The sequence below is a fragment of the Terrapene carolina genome, unplaced genomic scaffold (assembly GCF_002925995.2).
Source record: "Terrapene carolina triunguis isolate 2854851 unplaced genomic scaffold, T_m_triunguis-2.0 Scaffold34029, whole genome shotgun sequence".
NCBI classification, from domain to species: domain Eukaryota; kingdom Metazoa; phylum Chordata; order Testudines; family Emydidae; genus Terrapene; species Terrapene triunguis.
The window spans coordinates 3,815,224-3,840,298 of NW_020698380.1; the positions used below are offsets into that span (position 1 = coordinate 3,815,224).

Here is a 25,075-nt window from a genome sequence, read left to right on the forward strand (position 1 = left end):
ACCGTAGACGTACCCTGAGACTAATAATTCCTGTTTAGAAATGCAAAAGTAAAAATGGCAGAATAGGGAAAACTGGCTTCAGCACTTCTAGTGACAGTTGAAAAACTGTGACGAGTACTTAGAACTGGAGGATAAATTTTATTTCATAACTTCTTCATACTGACAAATTCCATTTAGTTGGAACACCCACCCAGTTAGTACACAGCATAGCATCTTGAAAGCATATAGGATCTGAGTTTCATGTACACTCTGGCAATGTAAATAGCCTAATGTACATAATAATCAGGCCCTTGTAAGCTCCTCTGTCTGGGTTGTGTCCCCTTTCCTCCCCCCTTCCCCCCCCCCCATCATGGACACTAATGGGAAAATGATTTAAATAATACTGGTACCCAGTTTCTACAAGGACTTTTCCCACTGTTAGCACTGCTGCAGCTGCACTAATTCCAAACCAAGGTGGGAAAAGTGCCAAAAATTCCCACTGGAAACACACCAGTTAGTATATCTGCCTAAGTTATTTAGAACAGTGGTTCTCACATATGCCAGTGGTCTGAAGAGGTTCTAGCATAAATGTGAAGCCTATACATTTGAAAGACAAGGTGGTCCCACCATGTCTTTCAAATGTCAATTTTGAAAGAAATCACTTCAAGTTGAGTGCCTTTATATTCCTCCCTGAGTTCCCCTGTACACCTATGCCTGTTTGCATTGTTTCACAGAAAATAAAGCCACTCTACTAACAACTCTCTCTGTTGGGAATCTCTTTGATGTAATTTCAGCCATGATGACACTAAAATAGAGGAGTAGCCAAATAAAACAAAAAATATTCCACCAACACAAACTGAGCTGGAGAGATTCAAGCTGTAAGAATAGCAGACCTGATAGGATATATGGTATGAATAATTACGGGAGTTTTATAACATATATGAGAAAATAAACTGCACAAATACAGATACAAAATGGGTGGAAGTAACCAACAATACACTCCACACGGAGTGAGGTTATTTTCATCTGGTCACCTTAAACATTGTTCAGCTTTTACATTTTCATTTAATCACTCTCTAGAAGGTGTGGGAACAGAATTGGGAGCTTCTGAGAGAAGATGACATAAAAGTGTTTGAGAACTACTGATTAGGAGCCTACTACAAGAACTTACAAAAGAGCATTACAGCAGAGAATGCAAAAGATATTTAAGAAGCTTCAGTGAAACTAGACCTTTCCAGCCAGCCAAGGCTTACACAGTTCCTATATAAAGGATGATGAATTAATATTGGAAAAAGAAAAAATCTGTATGCAAATCATTTTAATAAATAACTAAGGGAGGGGGGGAAATCAAAGCAGACCCTTGATTATTTTTATTTTATGTATGCACGAGTTTTACATGGGTTACAATAGTGCTACATCTTTCTTTAAACAAACACATGAACCTAAAAAAAAAAAAAAAAAACACAACCACAACGAGAAGTCTGGTGGCACCTTAAAGACTAACAGATTTATTTGGGCATAAGCTTCCCCACGAAAGCTTATGCCCAAATAAATCTGTTTGTCTTTAAGGTGCCACCAGACTCTTCATTGTTTTTCTGGATACAGACTAACATGCCTACCCCTCTGATACATGAGCCTAAGCTTCCCAAGTAGCTATGGTATGCATCAGAGGGGAAAGACAACATGAAACTCATTTGCCCTTCTGAGGCAATGGCACTTTCACTAGCTTCAATAAATCTAACCATCCAGCCAAAAATGTTAAGTCTGACTTTGTCATAAATTTCTTACATCTCATCATTTAAGCTGCATAGAAGTGTGAATAGACAAAACTACGTGAAAGAATTAATGGAAGATATTGGTATAATGAGACTGAAAACTATGCTGTATGTTGCGTCTTTCCTAACTTTAGCCACACTTCCAATAAATACATTAGTTTAAACTGTCATTCTGGTTGTGCATTAGTAAGCTTTTTATATTCTGCTGGCAAAGTGGATTTGGAGCCAACGAGCCATCAACCTATTTCAGTTTTTTTAGCTTGCATTCTTGTTAGACGATTTCCGCTATATCAGCGTCTACTCTCCTATATTATCTTAAACAGTTCTTGTTCTTTGTTGTCATACAGAGCAAAACAACATTATTTTCAATGCCAAAGTCAGATCTGAAAGGTAGCTACTAAAATTTCAATGGTGAAATATAAAGCTCTGAATAGTAGAAGCAGGTATACTGAAACCCCTTTTTATATAGATATATAAAAATACATTTCATGTGAAAGCTTTAATAAGTTCCCTTTCAATAAACAAACTTACTATGTAAAAATTATTGATCTCTTGATTTTCACAACTGACATTCAATTTTAGCTAATTTGCCAATCTACAAAAGTTTATAAAGGTTTTTATCAATTTCCTATATAAAACTGTATTGTACATGTAACAAAGGGAAATATATTACTATTACATCAAGATAAAAAAGCATCCTCATACATATCTTTAACCATTTTTGTAACAAAATTCTATACAATGTTAATATGTAAACAGTGATTTTTGTCTTCTACAGAAATTCTAGTGTGTTATATCTGACATTTTAAAATCATCATCATCATGCTGGCAGATCTTGCCAATTATAACTTTTTCAAAAATTAAAACTACATAGAAACAGCCTCAAGAATTGATCTGACTTATAAGTTGCAAAAGCTCCTTATATGGTGACATTTGGGGATACTCTCTTGTGTAAATATTATCCCTTTGATCGTACTAAGTTCCTTCTCCCAACACTACTCCACCAAACAAACAAAATATTTACAGTATTATAACATATGTGATAGAATATAACCCATGTACACACCCTACACAGTATTGTAACAATCTTTGTAAAAGTACACCTTGTAAGGTATCATGTGAAAACTCAATTTCCTGGTCAGTACTGTCCTAGTGTAAAGTAAGTACAGCAACATTGTATGTGAAGTTATAAGATTCCCTGCATGATGTTATTAACACGTTTCAAACCCCACAGTCCTGCCTAGGCAGAAGTCAGGTCTGTTCTAAACAAAGGAGGGAATGTTTGCTTGCCTTAATTTGCATTTAAGCAGTATACAGGGTAATCAAAAAGGGAAGGAAAACAAAGGAAGTTCAAAACACGTGGAAAAAGCCAGCAGAGAACATCCTTCCACATAGACTCTTTGTCTCTTGGGTCTCAGATGGAAATGTTTTTCAAGAGGGAGTCAAAACATAAAAAGGAGGGATAAACACCCCCAAAGCACCCTCTCTCTGCCCCTGCCCATTGCATTCATTGCACCTGAAGAGACAAAGAAAGCAGCCTTTGGACTCCAGGGAAGGGGTCCTGACCTAAAGAGTGTGGTCAGTAAGACTGCTGAAAGCATGTGGTGAGAAATCTTTGCTTTGAATCTAACGTAGCTTGTTAAGTTAGGCATCAGTAAGCATTTTATCTTTATTTTTCTTGTAACCATGTCTGACTTCTATGCCTCATTACTTGCACTCACTTAAAATCTCTCTTTAATCGCTCTCTAGTTAATAAACTTGTTTATTGTTTTATCTAATCCAGTGAGTTCAAGCTGAAGTGTCTGGATAACTCCATTTGGGGTAACAAGTTGTGTGCATAATTAGTCCCTTAAAGGAATAAAGGACTCAATAGATTTGTACCGTCTCGGAGAGGGCATAGCAGTAAAGGACATACATTTCTGGGGGGAAATCTGGGATTGGGAGGGTGTTAGGGTCACCCTGCAGAATAACCAAGACTGGTAAGAACCAAGGTGTGCGTCGCTGGCTGTGTGCTGGGAGTGACTTACATGCTGGAGGCTGTTAGTGAGCAGTCCAGACTCAAGACTACAGCAGCAAAGCAGTGTAAAGGGCACCCCAGGTTAGAGGGCAGGATGATACAGCTACTCATTAGTATGGATTGTACTCTGGTATGTCACACTGCAAAAACTAGCCACAACAATTTAAACCACAAACCAACCGGTAACTTTGTTAAGTGATCCATTAGTTAACAGAAGATCCAAATGTAATGTCTGGTCACTGAACATTTGTTACAATCAATCTGTGGTAGAGAAATGTGGCTTCATCAGTAGTGCACATAATGAACAGATCCCCGCTCAGGAAACTAGTTGCTCAGGAATTCTTTGTGAAAGCATGCAAACAGAGTTGCACCCGCTCCCTCCAAAAAATGGAACGTTCCTAAGCCAACTACATGGTCAGTTGTGTACTGTGGGAACCCATTTTGCCTTTAGTTTGTGATATTTCTCACCTTCCCATGCCCCGTTTTCACAAATAAATGACTATTAACCAACAACTTTTATAGGCAACCCCAGAAACAAATCCTCGACCACCGCACAACCCCTGAATAAATAGGCTTTGCACAGGGATTCTCCCTGGGGACGAAGGGTCATGGAACCATCTCTTCAGGCTTGGGGGGAACTGGAATCACAGCATGGCCACTGCTGCAGCATCTTTCCCAGCTTTTGTACTCTCACTTCATTAGGATGCAACTGGCCATGCTCAAGTAACCGCTGGCTACGTCCTCATTCCTCTTCTAGCCTACCCCGCACTATCCCCAGCTCTCCCCCCGCCTTCATTCTGCAGTGGAGTAACCACTAAAATCCTTGCATGTAAAGGGTACAGTAGAGTCTCCGTGTGTGCGCCCTCCTCATCCTGCCCTTCCTCCACACAGCAGAACCACACCACCACTGTTTGGAAAAGCTGGGCAGGATCTTGTTTATTGATCAGGACACACAGATGAACAAGGACAAACATGGGGATGGATTTTAAGCGGCAGGCCACTTTATTAAAACTTCACATCGAAGAGGGGCACTATCTATCCATCTCCCCATGCTAGGCATTAGGTGCGTTCAGTGTAGGGTTCACAGGGCATTTATCATATAGCCCATACTAAGGGTAGCCTCCCTAGTGCCTATGCAAATGTTTCGTCTTCCTCTGCTGAATCCTCTCCTTTTCCTCCTCCAAAAGGGACTGAAGGTACCAAAGAGGGTCCCTACTCTCCAGATCTCCACTTTTCCATAGACCTAGGGTCCACCAGAGAAATCACATGTCTCTTATTTTCTGGTTGCTGGCTCTTTGGCCTATTATCTGCACTGGACACCTGCCTCAAGTGGCTAAAAATGGTAAAAGAGGTCTGAGAAACCCCAGGCTGGGTTTAATTAAGAGACTATAGAAAGCAAGAGACAAGCAACTTGCATCTGTCTGGCCAATGAACAAAGGGGTTCTCAGTGGGAGGAGGGGTCTATTCCTATATACATTCCCCTTTATCCTAAGCTAACCAGTACCTTGCGGTTCCAATCAAGTTTCTCTTCCATTAGATCAGTGGGTGTCAGTGCACTCAAAACGGCATCTGAAGAAGTGAGGTTTTTACCCACAAAAGCTTATGCCCAAATAAATCTGTTAGTCTTTAAGGTGCCACCAGACTCCTTGTTGTTTTTGAAGGATAGTGTGATGATGTATGTTCCCTTCTTCTGACTGTTCCAAAGTAGTAATTATTTCAGAGAACAGCAACAGGAAATAAAACCACAACAATAAAAAGAGGGATTTCTTTTTCAATTTATAGAACATACAGGCTGGGTTTCATATCTTTCTTAAGCAACTTCCTGCTCTTGTGATTCCAGTGAGATGCTGGGAGATAAACAATGGTATCCATTTGTCATGCTAGCATTAGGGCAAGAGAAATTGCATGCAACAAGTAGAGATAGGTACTTCAGTCTCTCCTCAAAAATAAGCAAGTCATGTTTTCTAGAGAAGCTAAAAGGAAACATGGATCATACAAAAGGAAACGTAGTTGGAAACTATGGGAAAGCTATTACATCTACCAACTCACATTCCTGCTAGTCCATGAGGGAAATTGTCTTTCATACTTAGTTTGCTTTGCTTTGTAATGGGCTCTTTTTGTTTTTTAATGATTTTATGTGACTGAAAGCAGAAGTTGAATATTTGGTCAGACAAAAGTTTTTCAGCACAAGATACTGTATATTACATTGTGTGAGTGTGTGTAAGAGCTTACTTCACCTATTCACTTCTATGAAAAATGTATTCAAACACTTTTTAAAAAGAAATCAATTATGGTATTTAACCAATAACTGAATCTGACTATAATTACAAACCAAAATAAATATTCTGTGCTCAATACATCCAGCTTCATAATGTGAAAAATATTTATTATGGATGCTGAAAGGCCAAGTTTCTCCAGTTTGTTCAGTATATATCTTGTTCTTTACCCAGACAGGACAATCAAAATGAAAATATATATTAATAAAATCTCTTACCTCAGCCTCTCTTCTTCTTTCTTGCGAAGGCTGAAATCTCGTTGGACCACCTGAAGAACATGCTCTGCTTCATCATCTGTCAAACCAGATAGATCCAGTTTCCTCCCCATTATTTGCTCTATCCTGGATATAAACAATTAAAAAGTACCTGAAATCACAAAAAGCAACAAAGTACCAAGTGAGCAACTTGAAAGCATTGTATGGACTTCAATGAATTCATAAAATAAAGGACTATTTCGAATAGGCCCTCAAAAGTTATTTTCAAAAATGGGCAAATATTTCTATCACTTGGTAAGGGGCAACGTTGCTACTCTACCTACAAGTAATATGTTACAGTGACCAAAAAGAAATTTAGAAATTCCAAGAGTTCAAAATCAAATCAACTACATGTAGACTTTGGAAACCAATAAAATACAATTTTATTTCCAAGAAAAGCATAGGATTTTTTTAAAATTCCCATTGCGATCCCGATGGAGGAGTGAGATTCATGCTTCTGGAATATCTTGCCCTATTGGACTAAATACCTCAAGTTACCTGTTTGGTCTTAATCCATCTAGAAATGTTTTTTCAGAAAACTGCCATTCAATAATATTCCTAACAGAAATTTGACGTACCCTGAACAATTCTGCCTCAAAACTATGTGGGGGGGGAAAAACTCAGAGTGGAAGATTCACCACAAACCAATGCACTAAATAATTACTAATTTCATTTTAGCCTTGAAGATTGGAAAACAAAGTTGAAGTGTTGAACATGTAAATCATCAGTATATCTATAGAAACAGAGGAACTGAAACAAAGAGTATCTGATTTACAGGATAATGCCAGATAAGGCATCCAGCAGGAGCTAAAACTACAGTGTAAAGCCCAACAAAATAATTGGAAGACTTAGAAAAGCATAGGAGCTGAGAAAACATCCAAATAATGGGACCAAGAGAACATAAAACAGGAAAATTCAATAAAATATTTGGGGCCTGGATATGAGAATTTTTGCAAATGGATAGCAACAAAAAATCATTATATTTGAAACAGAAGTACAAAACAGATTCATTTATAAACCCGGAAGTGTAAACAACAGATTTGCTGGCAAACAAAGAGCAGCAAGGCTGTAAGACTACAACTTCTAGGATCATCAACACAAAATGTTGGACATGTCTCACTCCAAAACAAAAATGCAAAGAAGGAAAGAACAGGATCTCATTCATCTAGGATTATGCCATCAATATACCGAACAGGAGAGGAGAATTAAAAAATAATAATGCATAAACAGCTCCACAATATACAGATATAATTTGCTCTGCAGTCTGCTATCCCAAAAATCACCTATGAAAAGAACAAACTCCTCCTCATCACCAACAGATGTTCAGAGTTTTCTACAAGGAATCAAAAATGATCTCAAAACCTGATGAAATATTTTTACCGCTAAAGAAAATATATTGAAATGTATTTACCTAAGGGACTAAACTAGTTTAGAGCTCATTATCTAAACACTTTGATTACCCCTACCATGATAGTATCAGTATCCCCCAAGTAGTTATGGAATTTTTTTTCTTTCTGTGAGTGGTTGATGGGACAAAAAGGAAATGTTCAAGCATTCTAAAAGCTCTAAATGTGAAAAAGAGAAGCGGCTGTGAAAAAGGCAATTCCTAGAACGTACGCCTACCTGTCTGGGAAATGATGGTCCAACACTTCGTTTTTTTCCATTTTCGTTTGTTTTGTTTTATTAAACTGGTAAGTTCAACTATCAATACTGGCTCCTGTGAAAATTTTACCAGTAAGGGAACCCAAAAACCATGCATGCTATTCATAGTTTTATATGGAAGCCACAGTATCCAATCATTGCAGATCCATTTTGCACTCTTAATAATTTCATATAAAAACTTACAAAGAACTCTTTGGAATTCTTATGTGTAAAATTTTCAGCAGCTTTGTATCTATTACAAATTTAAAATCTCTTCTAAGAATGTGTATAGCCCAAAGATATATCTAAGCAATACTCTAAACAAATAAAATTATGGCGTGGAATTAAGTGATCTTTGTGTTAGAGCAAGCGATGAAAATGTGAAACATGCTACATTTCATCCTGAAATAATTTTCCAAAATAAGATGGCCCATTTGTTGCCAACACTTCAATTGAAAATGCATTTGTGTTGTTTTTACTGTATTTTATCTGCTCCAATTCTTTTGTTCTTTGAAAGGGAACTGCATATTCCTGGAAAGAGAATGTCATTTATCTTTTTCTACTTGTTTGGCTATTGTTGAACTTTAAAATTCACTAACTAAAATATCTTATTTTGACACTCAAAATATAAATAGATGTAATTAATGGTATGCTAGATGAAATCAAAGACATTGTTAATAAATGTCTGAAATTAGATTACAAATTCTTTGGGTGAGGAACTATTTCTTAATGTGTATCTGTACATTACTAGGCACAATGAGGCTGTGATCCTGATTTGGTCCTTTGTGTGTTACCATGAAGCAAAACCCAAACATTTATAAGTTTAAACAAATGACAGGAAAACTTTTGATGAATGCTTTCAAATCTCAATTTTAAAGCAATAACTGAAATCTATAGTTTTTCCTTGTTGTTCAATGACACGAGGTCTTTTAGGATTTCCCTGATAGAGCAATTGCTAGAAGAAATATGTTAGTAAAGCTGTGCTTGAGGCGGCATTGCTTGGTGGTAGGGAATCAGTCCCCAGGGTAGACTGTCAGGATCTAAAAAAGGCTGTTTCATCTGTCTTGCATTTATTTTTTTGAATTACATCAATTTTAGAAAGAATATTTCAACAGTAAAAAGTTCTCAGCAAAAAGTATTACATGCTTTTTTCCTCCAAATTCTATAAGCAGCAGCTTATTTATCTAAGATAGATTGACTACCTTGTTTGCAGACAAGCTCTCTTCCCCACATCTTGTGTGTTTGTCTCCACACATTTATTAATTAAAAACTAATCATATTACCAATACAGTCTTTAAACAAGATTATTTTAGTGGGATTTTGTTTTGTTTTTTTGGTGACGAGGAGGAGAAAATAAAAATAAGTTATAATTGCAAAGAAGAGGACTTTTGAATTCGGGATTACTGCAGCATACTTTCTGAGCATAAATTTGAACTAAAAAGATATTGAATGAACATTACTCTGCAGCCATTCCATATTTGGCTAGGATCCCATCAAATATCATAATCATAACCTAAGCACCCTCAGGATTGGTCAGCAATTATTTGGAAGGGAAACCTCCAAGGAACGTCTAGATGCCACAGGGAACAGTGTCTTAGGCATTCTTCCCTTGTGAATCAGCAGTGAACCAATGTCCCAGGATATTGATGGGACAATATGCTGCAGAAAATATTGAGCCAGATCTTCAGGTGTTGTAAATCAGTCTAGCTCCATTGACTTTAATAGAGCTTTGTCATTTACACTAGCTGAGGATTTGGAATACCATCTTTTGAATGAGATAAACAAAGATCCTACTCCTTTGTGATCTCATATCACTTTTAGCAAGAATAAAATTGTTATATGTAGTCTTGACTAAATCCTATTACACATACTCCATGCTTAAAAATCTCTGTAGTACGAACTGGAAAGATTTTTTTTTCCACTTCTTGCCCAAAATTCTTGTATAAGCTTGTTTTGTGATATTCAATAGATGCTGAGTTCCACAGCACAGTTAACTTCATTCCACTGGCAGGTGAAATGATCCTTATATATTTAGTAAAATACATTGGTTATCCTTTTAGAGCAAGTTATTATTATTACTATGTTATCTTACTCTACATTAATCTACAAGTCTGCCACTGTATATAGTAATGGCAGGCATTCAAAACACCAAAAGACAAAAGGTTAGTATTGTATGTTTTGAAGTGTTTGGATAACCTCTTTAAGAAACCAATGAGAGCTCCTGATACATCTTTCTTCCACATCCTTCACTAATTTCCTTACTGAATATGAGAGATCAAAAGCATAAAAGAGCAATGAAATCATTTAACCTTTTCTCTAGATGAGAGACTAAAACAAAACATTTTATGTCAGTTGATGGTAAATATACATGAAAAAGAGCAAGGAGTATTTCACCTAAATATGCCACTCCTCTGCAGACATGAAAAATAACATGCATCTCTGAGAGTCATTTCAAAAGGTTGTAGTTTTTTCCCCTTAAATAATTTATAAGATGAATTGAAACACTGCACTGGACAAATCAAAGCACCCTTTATCAGGATTGAAGGATTTTATTTTCATCATCTAACCCTAATTTTATATGAAAAAATTAATACCATATAAAAGAGCCTTCCTAGTAAATCATACTAACACAGAATCCTTCAGGCCAAATTCTGCCTATTGGTATGCAAGTACAACTCCCAGTGAAGTCTGTGGAATTATAAATGTAATCTCAGTGTAAAACTTGACTTTATTGATCAAGTTGTTGGATTCAGTGTGAGGGTGCTGTTGGTGGCCTGTGATATACAGGAGGTCAGACTAAATCAGGGGTTCTCAAACTGGGGGTCGGGACCCTTCAGGGGGTCGCGAGGTTATTACATGGGGGGTGGCGAGCTGTCAGCCTCCACCCCAAACCCCACTTTGCATCCAGCATTTATAATGGTGTTAAAGATATAAAAAAGTTTTTTTAATTTATAAGGGGGGGGGTCGCACTCAGAGGCTTGCTATTTGAAAGGTACAAAAGTTTGAGAACCACTGGACTAAATGATATGGTTGTGTCTTCTGCCCTTAAACTTCATGAGACTAATTTGTCCTCCACAACTATGCTGCTGAAATTTCACTGAAGTCAATGGAGTTGCAGTAGTGTAACTGCAATGACAATTAGATCCATAAATTCAGAACAAGGGAACATTTTTATATTTACCTCTCCACTACTAACTTTCTAGGCCCTACATAATCTCACCTCATCTCTCCTGTTTTCATCTTGTATATTTTTATAATGCTGAACTAAGCAAACTGTGTTCAGCTATCACTTAATTGTCTGTACTGTACTTCTCTAGCCTCTGCTACTTAGCAACAAGAGTCATAAGAAAGGTTGACCTACTATGTATTCTATCAGACTTAATCTTCTGATCATATAGGAATGATTGATGTGTTTCCAGTCATGAGCAAGAGACTGGAGAGAGACAAAACAATAATGGCCATGTATGGATACACAATTATTTCTTGGACAACAGGCACAGAGAAAAGAGGCCACTGATTGATAGTGTGCAACTCACATATTATAACCTGACCAATAATGGACAGCCAACAGTCATTATGTAAATTGTTCCAGGTCAGGGTACAAATGGCAGCGTAGCCTAATGGTTCGAGCATGCAAATGAGCACTAATTTTTTTAATTATATGACTTACTATGTGACTATCATCAGCTTGTTGGCAAATTTACATTATACAGTTAAATAACTGTTCTAATCCCACTCTGTCCTAACATGTTCTCAGGTCTCTCTACTTCATACTAAGTCTATAAAGAGCACCTTACTAAAAGAAAAACAATCCACAAATCATCACAAACACTTCAGCATGTTCACGATGCCCAAGCATCAGTACAGCTGTGAAGCTGCGGTAAGTCTTCCTTTTTTATCATCTATACTTTTAACGATCTGGGAATAAAAAGCATTTTGAAAGAAAGTGACTTTCTGGAAAACGTATGCAGTGTAGTTGTAGCTGTGTCAGTCCCAGGATATTAGAGAAACAAGGTGGGTGAGGTAATATCTTGTACTGGACCAACTTCTGTCCAAGCTTTTGAGTCACACAGAGTTCTTCTTCTGAGCTGGTCTCTCACCAACAGAGGTTGGTCCAATACAAGATATTACCTTACCTTGTATTAAGTTACATAATTTATATTGACGTAATTTTGTGCAATTGAACACAGTAGGTGAAAATCTTTATAACAGTATGCTGCTCCTCTGAATTATTTAATTCAAAAGCCACATCATGATCAATGCATGCAAATATATGTTCAACGTAATATAGTCAAGTGTATAATTTAGCTTCATTTTCCAAACATTTTAATAGTGGTCAACGTAATATGCAAATACACTACTTCGCAGTGCAAATACTCAACTTCACAGGCCATAGCTTACTAAAACGTTTTCAATGCAATACATTTTGAATTCACTAGTATGTTATGTCTTATTTCCTAAAAACAGTTTGTCAAACAATGTAAAATTTGGTCCAAAAGTTGACCTCCAGCCACAGACCACTTATGAAGCTGGAAAGACTTTTCCGAAGGACTTTTAGAGGGGAGCCAAAAATTTGGTTTTAATGGAAAGTAAGTCGTTACTACAACAGATATTGCCTTGCCATAATGATATAGTATACTCTATTAGTAACCAGATATAAACAGCAAATTTACTAATTAAATCTGCTAATTCATACTTTTAATAGGAAAACTTGTTAATTTGTAAAATTCAGTAATTTGCAACATGTAAATAATCAAAAACACAAACAAACAGCAAAGATAATATCACAAAACTGCGCTTTCTTCATTTACTACAACACCTATTGAATGATTCTAATCTTGCTTACACCAGTATAAATCACAAGTTAGTGGGTTTATGCCAATGCAAAACTAGTGTAGGTATGGTCAAAATCAAGCCCTTGTAGCTGAGTTGTTGCAATATTCCCCATCCTTGAAGGGGGAGGCAGATTTCCCCCCTCCCCCTTTTCCAGAAAACACCCTACAATGGCTTTATTAAATGAAACACAAAATTAATGCTATGTTGTTCATCTAGTAATAATTTCATTCTTCAAACATAAAAAGCACACAAATTATTCAAAATTAAAAGCTTGCAATTCAGTACAAAAAATACAAGAACATCAGAGGCCAGCTCTTACTCCTGCTATGGCCAGAGAGATGCTGTGCTCTGGTAATCCCTCACTTTGGGTCCATTGGCAGATGGAGACAAATTAGGGCATTCCTAAAGCAATTCTAATTTGCACTCAGGAGCTGAAGTTCTCATCCAGCTCCAGGTGAGTATGAAGATAAAAGAGCAAGTCTGGCTTTACACGATCTATATTCAGGTCCTGCACTAAATATAACTGGTCTGGATCCAAGAATGAGGCCCAGAAATAGTCACCAGTCTATTAACTGGTTATGCCTCTTTTGTACCTGCAATTAGATACTGATAAATGTTAAACCTAGGTGTGACTAAAGGGAAATAAGCTGGTTATCACAAATTTTGACCAAAACTATCTGTACATGCTAAAAGTATGCACAAAATTATACGGAGCTGGCTGGACAGGAGCACAGGTCTTTTAAAAACAGATAAAATTCTGAATTCAAGTTTTCTATAACATTCCAGCCACTGTTTCCCACCATTCTGATGCAATCTCCTTCTCAAAGACTGATTAGGAGTAGAAATCTGCATCTTCAACATTAAATGCTAGAAGGAAGTAGCTCAGGATTATGTTTCAGGTTCTTCTTGCTATCCTGGACTCAACCTATGGACTTCTGTATTTGGGATCTGCCATATTAGCTCAGGTAATGAAGGATTCCAGTTTTTCTGAATCACTGTTTGGATTTGCACTTGTGTGTTCCAGTTCCTCTTTCTTATTTAGATAAAGCCAGATTTCCATTGAGCCATTGACAAAAAACAGCAGTGTCACCAGTCTATAATCTATTAAATCCTTTCAAAACCTATTTTGATTACTTTTTAGTTTAGTGCCTCTATGGAAACCCTTGTTCTGCAAGACATGAGCTATGATTTGATCAGAGTCCACTCCATGATGAGTTATGCAAATTTCAACATACTTATGATAGAGGGATACAAATGTAGAGACAAAACTTTCCAGGAGTTTCACCAAGTATCACTGGAATCTGGAGCACCATTTCTCCTTTTTTAGAGTCAACCACACATGAGGCTGATGTTGACTGCAGGAAAATGACTGGACTTCCACAATGTGCTTAAGAATATATTAGTTGTTACTTCTTTATAAGCAATGTTTAGTAATATGTTGAACATCCATATGTCAGAAGTTTAGGATGATTGCACCAAATAAGTTTGCTCTTTTTCATTTTATTTTCTGAGATTTAAATGGTCAAAGACCACTTTTCTCTGCATTTTTGGATGTCATAGTGACAGGTTATACAGTGCATCCTCAGGAGCACAGATGATGGCCAGGTCAGAAAGTACTGGTGCTGCACACCAGGAAGACTATGGTTAATAAGCAGAGACAAGAAGCAGCTGGACTCAGTTAGCCTCATAAGAGAAGGGAAAACAGCTGCCAGAGTATGACAACAGAAAGGCTATTGCACAGAGTTATTTTGGGTTTTTTTTTAAAAATATGGAGGTGTTTGTTGTTCTGTGTTTGGTTCAAGGTGGGGTTTTGGGCTCTTTTGTTTTATAAATAAAGTTTTTATGTTTCTTGGAGGAAAATGGGCTGCAAATGCTGCCGATGTCATTCTAGAAAAAAGAGGAGTGAAAAACTGTTTGGTATCTTCTCTGGAGCAAAGAGGACTTTTTTTCTTTTGGCCCTGAAAAGGCCTCTATAGAATGAAGGTAAAAGACTGCAGCCCTGATCAAAAGCCCATTGAAGTCAATGGGAAAACTCCTGTTTGAATGAAGGTCTGAGTTTGGGATTTCTCCTTGCACAAGAAGGGACTGGGACTTATCTTCTATTATGAAGGCTCTAGACCTCCCTTAAATGGGAACAGATTCAGCAACTGGGACTGTGCCAAACTGTGGAACTCTGTTTTACTCTGGCATCTTCCATAAGGAACATGGTGGTTGCGGGGCAGAAATAGTAGTCTCGGGAGGGCAAGAAGTTTGGGAAGACAATCCAGTCTACTGCTACATTGCAGGGTTTGAATTTGGAACTCCAATAAGCAGGGTGGGCTATAATTCCCCTTCTTGCTGGTACTAAGGAACCATACAGGAAAGACTACTTGGATGACCATTGTGGGCACACTTTCAATGATGACTGAACACAACAGTAAAAGAGAGTGCCATTTGCAAGATCAAACTGCTCGGTGTTCTGGCTCTCCCATTTCAATAGACAAAGTTTCATTGAATGTCACATTTCATTTTGAAGAACCCCAAATTAATTTTACAAGGTAATGCTTTATATTGAAGCCTGCCAGGAGACAGTAATGGCTGCAACTAGGGTGACCAGATGTCCCGATTTTATAGGGACAGTCCCGATTTTTGGGTCTTTTTCTTATATAGACTCCTATTACCTCCCACCCCATCCCGATTTTTCACACTTGCTGTCTGATCACCCTAGCTACAACAATAAGAACGCCAAACACCAATAATAGCATCATTTAAATGAGTAGCAATAGGTAAAGTTTATGAATAAACAGAAGGTAAAGAGAGGTCTCATTTCTTTTAACCAAATTGCAGTCTACTCCTGTGAGTAAAGATTTGCAAGACCAAGCCCTTTGTTAGCATGATATTCTCACAAACATGCGCGCACACATCTTTGCTACAGAAATGATACTGGCCCAGAAATCTAATGTATTCCCTTTTCCGGTATAATCTCTGTGAAATCTAAAAACCTATCATTGAAATATTGCTGATATTGGCTTGACCTGTCAAACGCTAATGTGGTCTTCTCAAAAAGAATGTATTCATCTCTGCTACAGCTTTTAGGTAGGATATTAAACCAGCTTACACAACACATTTTCAGAGTATCAAGTATTTAAGATGCTGCTCATTGATTTGAACTTGGGATAAGAATTGCATCAAAGTATTGTAACAAACTTCTTCAAAGAATACAATCCTTAATTTATTCACCTGAAAGTGAAATTGACTCAATAAACATGAGATCACAATCACTGATCTTTATCATATCTCTGCCACATATAATGGACCACATTAAGCCACCTGTTATATCTGTATAATCCCTCTGAGAAAATTTGGATGTGTGCATGTGTGTCCCTCCCCACAGAGGGATATGTGAAGTTAAAGTACACCGCAAATCCGGCTGCATTTGTCTTTTCTACACTGCTCACATTCTATTTTGCTCTTCTGGATCTCAATTTCTCAAATGGTTTGAACAAAGTGGTAGTACACTTCTCCCTCATTCAAATTGCCCAATCTGTCTTCCTCTTCCTAGTATTCAATGAACTCCTTTTGAAACCAAATTCGTGAGTATAAGAAACTTTGATGAATTAGTATGCAGCCTGAACATAATCACCTTCAGGTTGCTAGCAGTGCAAACGTAAGCCAACAGCCTTTACTTGTGCTTGAGCTACGCTTATCAAAAATCTACAGAAATATACCAGGTAAACAAGGGTAGGTTCTATGGGTTCAAATGGAAGGTGGAGAAAGTATCTTAAGGGAGGGTTGGGGGACTTATTTAGACTATTCAAGCAAATTAAATCTACACTTTCTCCTTTTCAAGGAAGAAATTCTGCCCCCTGGTTTCAATGGGAATGTGTGCATTTGTCCAAGGTATGAATTTGACCCTTCACATTTCTGAAACAGCAAAGGAATTGGGTGTGCTCGTTAAAGCAGCTTTAATTGTGCAGCCAGCATTTATTCATCAGATCACAATAGACCTTGCAGATCTTGGCAGCAATACACGAGTCATATTTTCACATGGATGAATTGCTTATGAACAATTATGTATTAGGCACACACAGCTTTTCTTCAACATCAGCCACGCACTTTAAAAAAAAAAAAAAAACCCTCTTTCAAACATCCTATTTCTTGTACCCATTGTTCCACTTACAAGATCTCAGGGTGATGACAATGGAGCCCTGTACAGTAGGCACTCAGCTCCCCCACCCCACCCCCAAAAAGTCACAGAGTTTAATGCCAGAAACGATCACTAGATCATGTAGTCTGACCTCCTGTATATCACAGGCCACCCACTTCACCCAACACCCATATACCAAATCCAACAACCAAAATTAGACCAGAGTATTACAGCCCACAGAAGACTAGACTATTATGTGCCCCAGGCAGAGAATAGGCGGGACTAAGGTACATCAGTGCCAGAGGCCCCCAAATGTTTGAGAGAGATATACCCTGATAATCCTGGCAAGTGACCTGCTCCCACCCACTACAAATGATGAAAAAACCCTAAGGTCACTGTCAGTCTGAGCTGTGGGAAAATTCCTTCCCAACCCCACATATGGGTGATGAGTTAGACCCTGAGCACAAGAGGAAGAACCAGTCATCCAAGCACCTGAGAGAGAGAATGCTCAATGCCACCTCAGCGCCCTGGCTCTCCCTGACCGATGTCCAACCTCCAGCTGTGGCTGTCCCTGATGCTTCAGTGGAAGGAGATAAAAAACAAAAACAACAACAAAAAACAGAAAACTTCCAGAATACTCTGGGGGTGGGAGAATCCCTTCCAGACCCCTGCAGGTGGCCAGCTGAAATCCTGAAGCATGAACTTTTAGGGACATGAGGCACAAACCAGAAATAAGCTTCAGAACTGTTAAGCCCTGTCCCCCACCATCAAAAGCAACCCCGTACAATCCCACTCAAATTTATCCTGCTTTCCCTTAACACTAAGCAAATTGTTTGTCCTCACAACTCCTATTGGGAGGCTATTCCAGAACCTCACCCCTTTGATAGTTAAAAACTTTCTTCTAATTTCCAGCCTGAATTTGTTCATGACTAGTTTATATCCATTTGTTCTTTTGTCAACACTGTCCTTTACCTTAAATAGCTCTTGGCTCTCCCTAGTATTTACCCCCCAATGTATTTATAGAGCAATCAGTCTTCTTTTTGCGAGACTAAACAAGCTAGTTTTCTCATAAGACAGGCCCTCCATTCCCCCGAGCATCCTAACAGCTCGTCTGCACCTGTTCCAATTTAAATTCCTCTTTCTTGAACATGGGTGACCAGAATTGTCCACAGTCTTAGCAGTCCCTTATACAATGTCATTAATACTTCTCTATCTACTGGAAATGCCTCACCTGACACATTCTAAGATCGCATTTGTCTTTTTCACAGGTGCATCACATTGGTGGTTGATAGTCACCCTGTGATCGACTCACACCCCCAGGTCTCTCGTCTGTCGCTTCCAACTGATAAGCCCCCGCCTGCAGAAGAAATTCTCATTATTATACCCTATGTGTATGCCTTGCACTTTATACTATTGCATTTCATCCCATTTCTGTCACTCCAGTCTTCGAGGTCATCCAGATGTTCCTGTCTAATACTGCAATCTTCCTCTGTATTCAAGATGACTCCCAACTTTGTATCATCAGAAAATTTCATTAGCACACTCCTGCTTTTTGTGCCAGGGTAATTAATACAAATATTGACTAAGACTGATCTCAGAACCAATCCTTGAGGAACTCACCTAGTAACCGCCCTCCAATGTGATAATTCACCTTTCAGCAGAACTTGTTGCTTTTTCCCTTTTAGCCAATTGCTTATCCTGCTTACAGTGATCCTCATCTTTCCTAGTTTAACTTCAGTAAAGCATGTCAAATGCTTTACTGAAGTTCAAATATATTAGATCTACGGCACTTCCCTTACATTAAAAAAATCAGTTGTTTTCTCAAAGAAATAAATCAGATTAGTCTGGCATGATCTACCTTTGGTAAGCCCATGTTGTGTTACTTCCCCTTTACCTCTATGAATTTAATTATTTTTTTCTTTCACAATTTGTTCTAAAGCCTTGCATACTACTGAAGTCAAAAAACAGGGGAACAAGTGATCCAGGCAATTACAGACCTTTCTTAAATACAGGTACATTAGCTATTTTCCAGTCCTAAGTACTACCCCTAAATAGACAAAATTTATTTTAAATCCTTACAACCTGATGTGACAGGTTACCTACCCACCCCTCCCCCCCATTCCGGGGTGCCACCTGATATACTGGGGTACCACTGAACCCGCCTGTTCCACCAGTCTGGGCTCTCTTACACTGCCCTGCTGAGCCAAATGAGATCAGTTCTGCATGGGAATTGCCCAGTACTCAAGTGCATACCTCCTCTGGTGTGTAAACCCAAAATGATATTGTCTTGCGCTGCACAGGGAACTGTACAGCATAAGCTAATTGAAATTCACCTTCTCCCTCAAAGTGGACGAAAATATGCACAGCTTTTTGTCCCCCAGTTAGGAATTCCACAAACTGGTTTTAGAGAAAACAAAACACGTTTATTAACTACACAAGATTTTAAGTGATTATAAGGGATAGCAAACAGATCAAAGCAGATTACTGAGCAAATAAAACAAACATGCAAACTAAGCTTAATATACTAAAGAAACTAGTTACAAGTGGTAATTTCTCACCCTAAATGTTGCTTTAGGCAGATTGCAGAGGTTCTTGAAGACAAGCTGCTCTTGCTTGCAACTTAAAACTCTAGGTATTGCTTTCACAGGCCAGACGCCTTTTCCAGACTGGGCTTAGTCCTTCTACCCCCACCTCCCTTTTATCTTTGTTTCTTAGATGTTTCCAGCAGTCATCCTGGGCGGGGATTCAGTGAAAAATTAACCCTGATTAACTCACTTCCCTGCCTTAAATCGAATTACATATGGCAGGAATCCTTTGTTTCCCAGTTTGATCCCCACCCTCTATTGATGGAAAAATACTAGTAGTCCAAGATGGAGTCCAGTACCAGGTAACATGATCACATGACCTTGCAGTGTCAAAGCAGCCATGAGTCAACGGCCCTATGAAGCATCCCAGGAAGGTGGGTGGGTGGGTGTTCCCCAGATGCAAACACTTTTGTAACTGATACATAGTCATATTCTTAAATTTAGATACAAAAATGATACATGCATACAAATAGGATAATCACATTCAACAAATCATAACCAGGGCCAGCTTTAGGCCGATTCACCCGATTCCGCTGAATCGGGCCCCGCACCTAAGAGGGCCCCGCAGCTGTCCACCCCGCCCCCAGCTCACTTCCCCCTCCTCCCCTCCCCTGAACGCTCCGCCCCTGCTCCTCCCCTGCTTCCCGCAAATATCTGATTCGCGGGAAGTCTGAAAACAAGCAGGGGCAGGCGGCAGCAGGTAAACTGGGGCGGAGGGGGGTGCGAGGAGGGATCCGGGGAGGCGCGGCCCAGTCCGGCTCCGGCCGAGCACCCCCGGCTCGGGCCCTGGGGTGCCAGCCCTGGTTCCGGCCGAGCGCGCCGGCCGGGCACCCCCGGCCGAGCACCCCCGGCCCAAGCGGCTCTGGCCCCGGTTCCAACCGAGCGCGCCGGCTCGGCCCCGGCCGAGCACCTCCGGCCCCGGCCCGGGTCGGCTCGGGCCACAGGGCGCCGGCACCGGTTCTGGCCCAGTGCACCGGCCTGGCCGAGCAGCCCCGGCCGAGCGGCCCCGGCCCCGCGGCCCCAGCCCGAGCGGCCCTGGCCCCGGCTCAGCTCGGGCCCTGGGGTGCCGGCCCCGGCCGAGTGCACCGGCCGAGCACCCCTGGACCCAGACCCAGCGGCTCCAGCCCGGACCCAAGCCCCTTGACCCTGGCTGGAGCACAGCCCGATTCCTCGGGGTGGGGCTTCCTGCAAGCCCCGCCCCCAGGAATCAGGCCCCACTCTTGCTAAAGCCGGCCCTGATCATAACCTTTCCAATGATATCTCACATGCCTTATCTTGCACAAAACACATCTTAGTTATGCCATATTCATATCATAACAATATCTCTATAAAGAATATGGGGCGTAATGTCACACTGGACTCCCAATTTCAGGTGCCAGCTCTTTCAGTATTCTGGGATGGAAATTATCTGGACTCCCTGATTTGAGCACATTAAACTCTAAGTTTTCCTTCTACTTCAGGTGTGGTAAAGTCTTCTCTAAGAATAATTTTTCAAAGCAAGCACTTGGTAAAATTCATAAGAAAAGCCATACTGGGTTAGACCAAAAGTCCATCTAGCCCAGTATCCTGTCTTCCAACAGTGGCCAATGCCAGGTGCCCCAGAGGGAATGAACAGAACAGGTAATCATCAAGTGATCCATCCCGTCAACCTGTCCCAGCTTCTGGCAAACAGAGTGACGCCATTCTTGCCCAGCCTGGCTAATAGCCATTGATGGACCTATCCTCCATGAATTTATCTAGTTCTTTTTTGAACCCTGTTATAGTCTTGGCCTTCACAACATCCTCTGGCAAGGAGTTCCATGGATTGACTATGCATGGCGTGAAGAAATACTTCCTTTTGTTTGTTTTAAACCTGCTGCCTATTAATTTCATTTGGTGACCCCTAGTTCTTGTGTTATGAGGAGTAAATAACACTTCCATTTCTACTTTCTCCACACCAGTCATGATTTTATAGATCTCTATCATATCCCCCCATAGTCATCTCTTTTCCAAGCTCAAAAGTCCCAGTCTTATTAATCTTACTTCATACGGAAACCGTTCCATACCGCTAATCATTTCTGTTGCCCTTTTCCGAACCTTTTCCAATTCCAATATATCTTTTTTGAGATGGGGCAACCACATCTGCATGCAATATTCAAGATGTGGGCGTACCATGGATTTATATAGAGGCAATGTGATATTTTCTGTCTTATTATCTATCCCTTTCTTAATGATTCCCAACATTCTGTTCGCTTTTTTGACTGCCACTGCACATTGAGTGGATGGTTTCAGAGAACTATCCACGACTCCAAGATCTCTTTCTTGAGTGGTAATAGCTAATTTAGACCCCATCATTTTATATGTATAGTTGGGATTGTTTTCCAAAGTGCATTACTTTGCATTTATCAACATTGAATTTCATCTGCCATTTTGTTGCCCAGTCACCCAGTTTTTGAGAGATCCTTTTGTAGCCCTATGCAGTCTACCTGGGACTTAACTATTATTCACTTCCTGGGACTTCGCTATTATTTCTAACAGTAGTTTCATTTGTTTGGTAGAGCTGGGCGTGGGAAGCCTGGGCAGCAAGGAAACTGAAACCATTATTAGTTATCCTCATTTTGGCATGTTCTAGACTGTAGTCCTGTTCTACCTCCATGCAGTGCAAGTTATGATGGAAATAGCTCATCAGGAACATTAGCTGGTATAAAAAGACAGTTCTAAAAAATGACTTCCTAGGAATGCTAAGCAGGTCTTGTGCACCTGTCCCAGGAAACAGCTATGTACATATTGCACATTAATGCTCTCAGGGCCTAGTTCTGTGCGCCTTTTAAAAAAAGTTTACATGTGCATACTTGAAGTCTGCATTCGAATTAGCCATCAGATTCCACAAGAAGATTGGCAAATGGCTGCATATTTTGGATGGTGTAAGGGCATGAGACGTCAATACACATTCCCGGATACAATTAGGTACAATAAAAAAATCCATAAACATGGTATTGGTACCCTTCAAGGGATTGGTAATGGGGGACACAATCTTTCACTTACAGGTTATGTGTCATTACTACGTGATGGGTGACTGTTCAGTGTGCTATAGGAAATGAGTGGGTTGTCTCTTCGGTCCACTAGGAACTGGACTGATATCTACATCACCAAAAAGAAAAAAACAACAACTGTCATTAATTGGCAAGCCTGCTGACAGTCTCAACAGAACCACAAAGATTTGTGTGAATATGGAAACTTAACTATCCTATCACTTGTAGGCAATTCTTCCAGAATAGGGTTGAGACATATTGTCAGGAAAGTAAAGGAGACCTTTATTACCAGTCCCCATATTACAGATGTTCTAGTAGTAAAAGATTCTAGCCTCCAGAACTGTCAAGATGACACCTATCCACACTTTCAAAAAAAGGAGGAGGTGATTAAAAGAAAAACAAACCCACATATCTGTCCATGTACGTCTCTACGCACTGTTTACATCCATGAGAATATTTTTAGTGAGGCACCCACACTAAAATATTTTGCTTCATATTATGTTCTAATTTGGTTACATTAATCTAAAATAAAAACACAAAACAACTCAATACTACTTAATTAGATTCTCCAAGACAAGTTAACCTAAGCCATATGGTATTTTCCCCAGTAGTCACAATATACTGACCTTGATACTAGGAAAATGTGTGCTCTTCGGCTTTAAAAAAAATGGTGCTATGTGCTGTATTGGCAAAAAGGACGCAGTGAGAGAGTGCTACACATCTTACAGTACAATCCTGAATGGCCTCAGAGAAGTTAGTCAAAAGTAAAATATTCTATTTATTGTTAATAACTGCAATGACAGTGTTTGAACAATGATTTCACTAAAAAGGCTGCCACGCTAGTCAGACATCTGGCCTGTAATCAAACTAAATAAATCTTAACATTTTAATGTAGATAAATTAAATCACTGAAAAGAGGTGATCTGTTCAACCAGATAATGTTGTTTTTATAAGATGGGAAAGACAGCAGGATCTAACTGCTTTGCTGTTGTAAATTTCATTTGGGAAATATGTCCCTCCTTTCACACAATGTCTTGGGGAGTATTTCCTCTCTATTTCTATATCATAGGTCATTATAATACACATATAAACATCATGTAGTTCATATAAAGAAGAAAGACCCAAGAACCAGAGAAAAATAATAGCTACAAATAATGCATAGCTATGTAAATGAATGAGGATGGCTTGAGTCTGGTTTTGACCTTTAGGATAAGTACAAAATAAGTTCAGATCCTTAGAAGAATCCCAGCCTCCCTCCCCTTCTTATGCTTTGCCATCATCCCTTCTTTCTCAGTTTCTCCTTCTCTGTCCTAGAGGGTGACATCTCAGCCTACATCTTCCTCTGTCGTCAACCGAATTCGGTGTCATTAGTTATAGGACTCACTTGCAATGGCTATTTTAAAAGGAAAGTTAAAAAGAGCAAATTCCACACTGAACAGGATTGCGACAGGCAAAGTAAGCGGAAGAGCCAGATGCAATTGGGAGAATACAGGCAGAGGATTATGTCACACATATCCTCCCCTCCCCGCCCCCCAAATCATCCCAACCCTTCTCCTCGGTCGGGTGTCACATTAGTTAGTGAAACTACTGTACAAGAATCCAGCCCCAAATTCGGAACAGGAGAAGCTGCTTCCATGCAAGCCACATTCAGCAGTTTCCAACTGAGCAATTGCATCCAAATACCAATCCCGACACAAGACACATCTCCTCTCCCCCTGCATTACGTACACAGGCAAGCAGGAGGGCTTGCAGGGAGAGAGATGGACAATTGTCAGTACTCACACTCAGAATAACGCAAGATGGAAGCAGGGCAGTAACTTCGCTGATCAATTCTCACAGGCGCCAGCAAAAATGCACCGATTCCCGCTGCAGCTGATCCTGCTGGGTCAACAAGTCCTTCAGTGCCTTCCCCCTCTGGATGCACTGTAGAGCAGTGAGGGGTGAAGGCGGCTGTTCCGCTGTTTTTGGTTTAAGAAGCAATCAGACCCAGAACTGTCATGCAATAAAACCCTCCCTTCGCTATTGCTGCTGGGCTTCTCTCCAACGCTGCCCCGGCTACTCCCGTCCCCCGCACGCCGCAGGGAACTCCTGGCTGAGGCCGGTCGGCGTGCCCCCAACTCCAGCCAGCATCCCAGAAGGGAAGAGCACAGGGCAGCAGGGCGCTGCTTGCTCCCGCCTGGGGAGCGGCCGGGGAAAGGGGCAGCGCTGGGCTCCCCCCTGGCTCCAGCCCCGCGTCCCTCGGGAAGCGCCTACAGGCTGCGATTGCAGTGCAAGGCGCTGCGGCTGTAGCCGGCTCCTGCCATCCCCCTCCGCGCGCCTTGCCCTGCCCGGCCTCTCCTCGCCGCCGAGCCCGACACCTGGCCGAGCCCAGCCAGCCAATCAGTGCAGAGCGCCGGCCCCTGCTCGGGAAGGGAGGGGGGAAGCAAATGAGGAACTAAGCCAGGGCGCGCGCGCGCGGACCTGGCCGCCTCTCCCAAGGGAGGGGGGAGATGAGGAGTACAGCGCGCGCTTGAACCACGCGAGCCTGGGACTGGCGCGCGCGTGATCTAAGCCGTGGCACATGCACTGCAGCGCG

The 25,075-nt window shown here is 40.4% G+C and overlaps 1 protein-coding gene across 1 annotated transcript in view; it reads right to left on the bottom strand.

Moving 5' to 3' along the window:
* The window catches only part of LOC113405172 (rab effector MyRIP-like), a 346,653-nt gene extending 322,120 nt beyond the window's left edge, over positions 1 to 24,533 (bottom strand). Inside the window, exons 1-2 of the mRNA XM_026646107.1 lie at positions 24,283 to 24,533; positions 6,266 to 6,413 (exon numbers count right to left, since the gene is read on the bottom strand). Of these exons, the coding sequence (XP_026501892.1) occupies positions 6,266 to 6,375 (110 nt within the window). The 5' untranslated portion in view covers positions 6,376 to 6,413; positions 24,283 to 24,533. The remainder of the gene's footprint in view (positions 1 to 6,265; positions 6,414 to 24,282) is intronic.
* Positions 24,534 to 25,075: the final 542 nt, after the last annotated feature.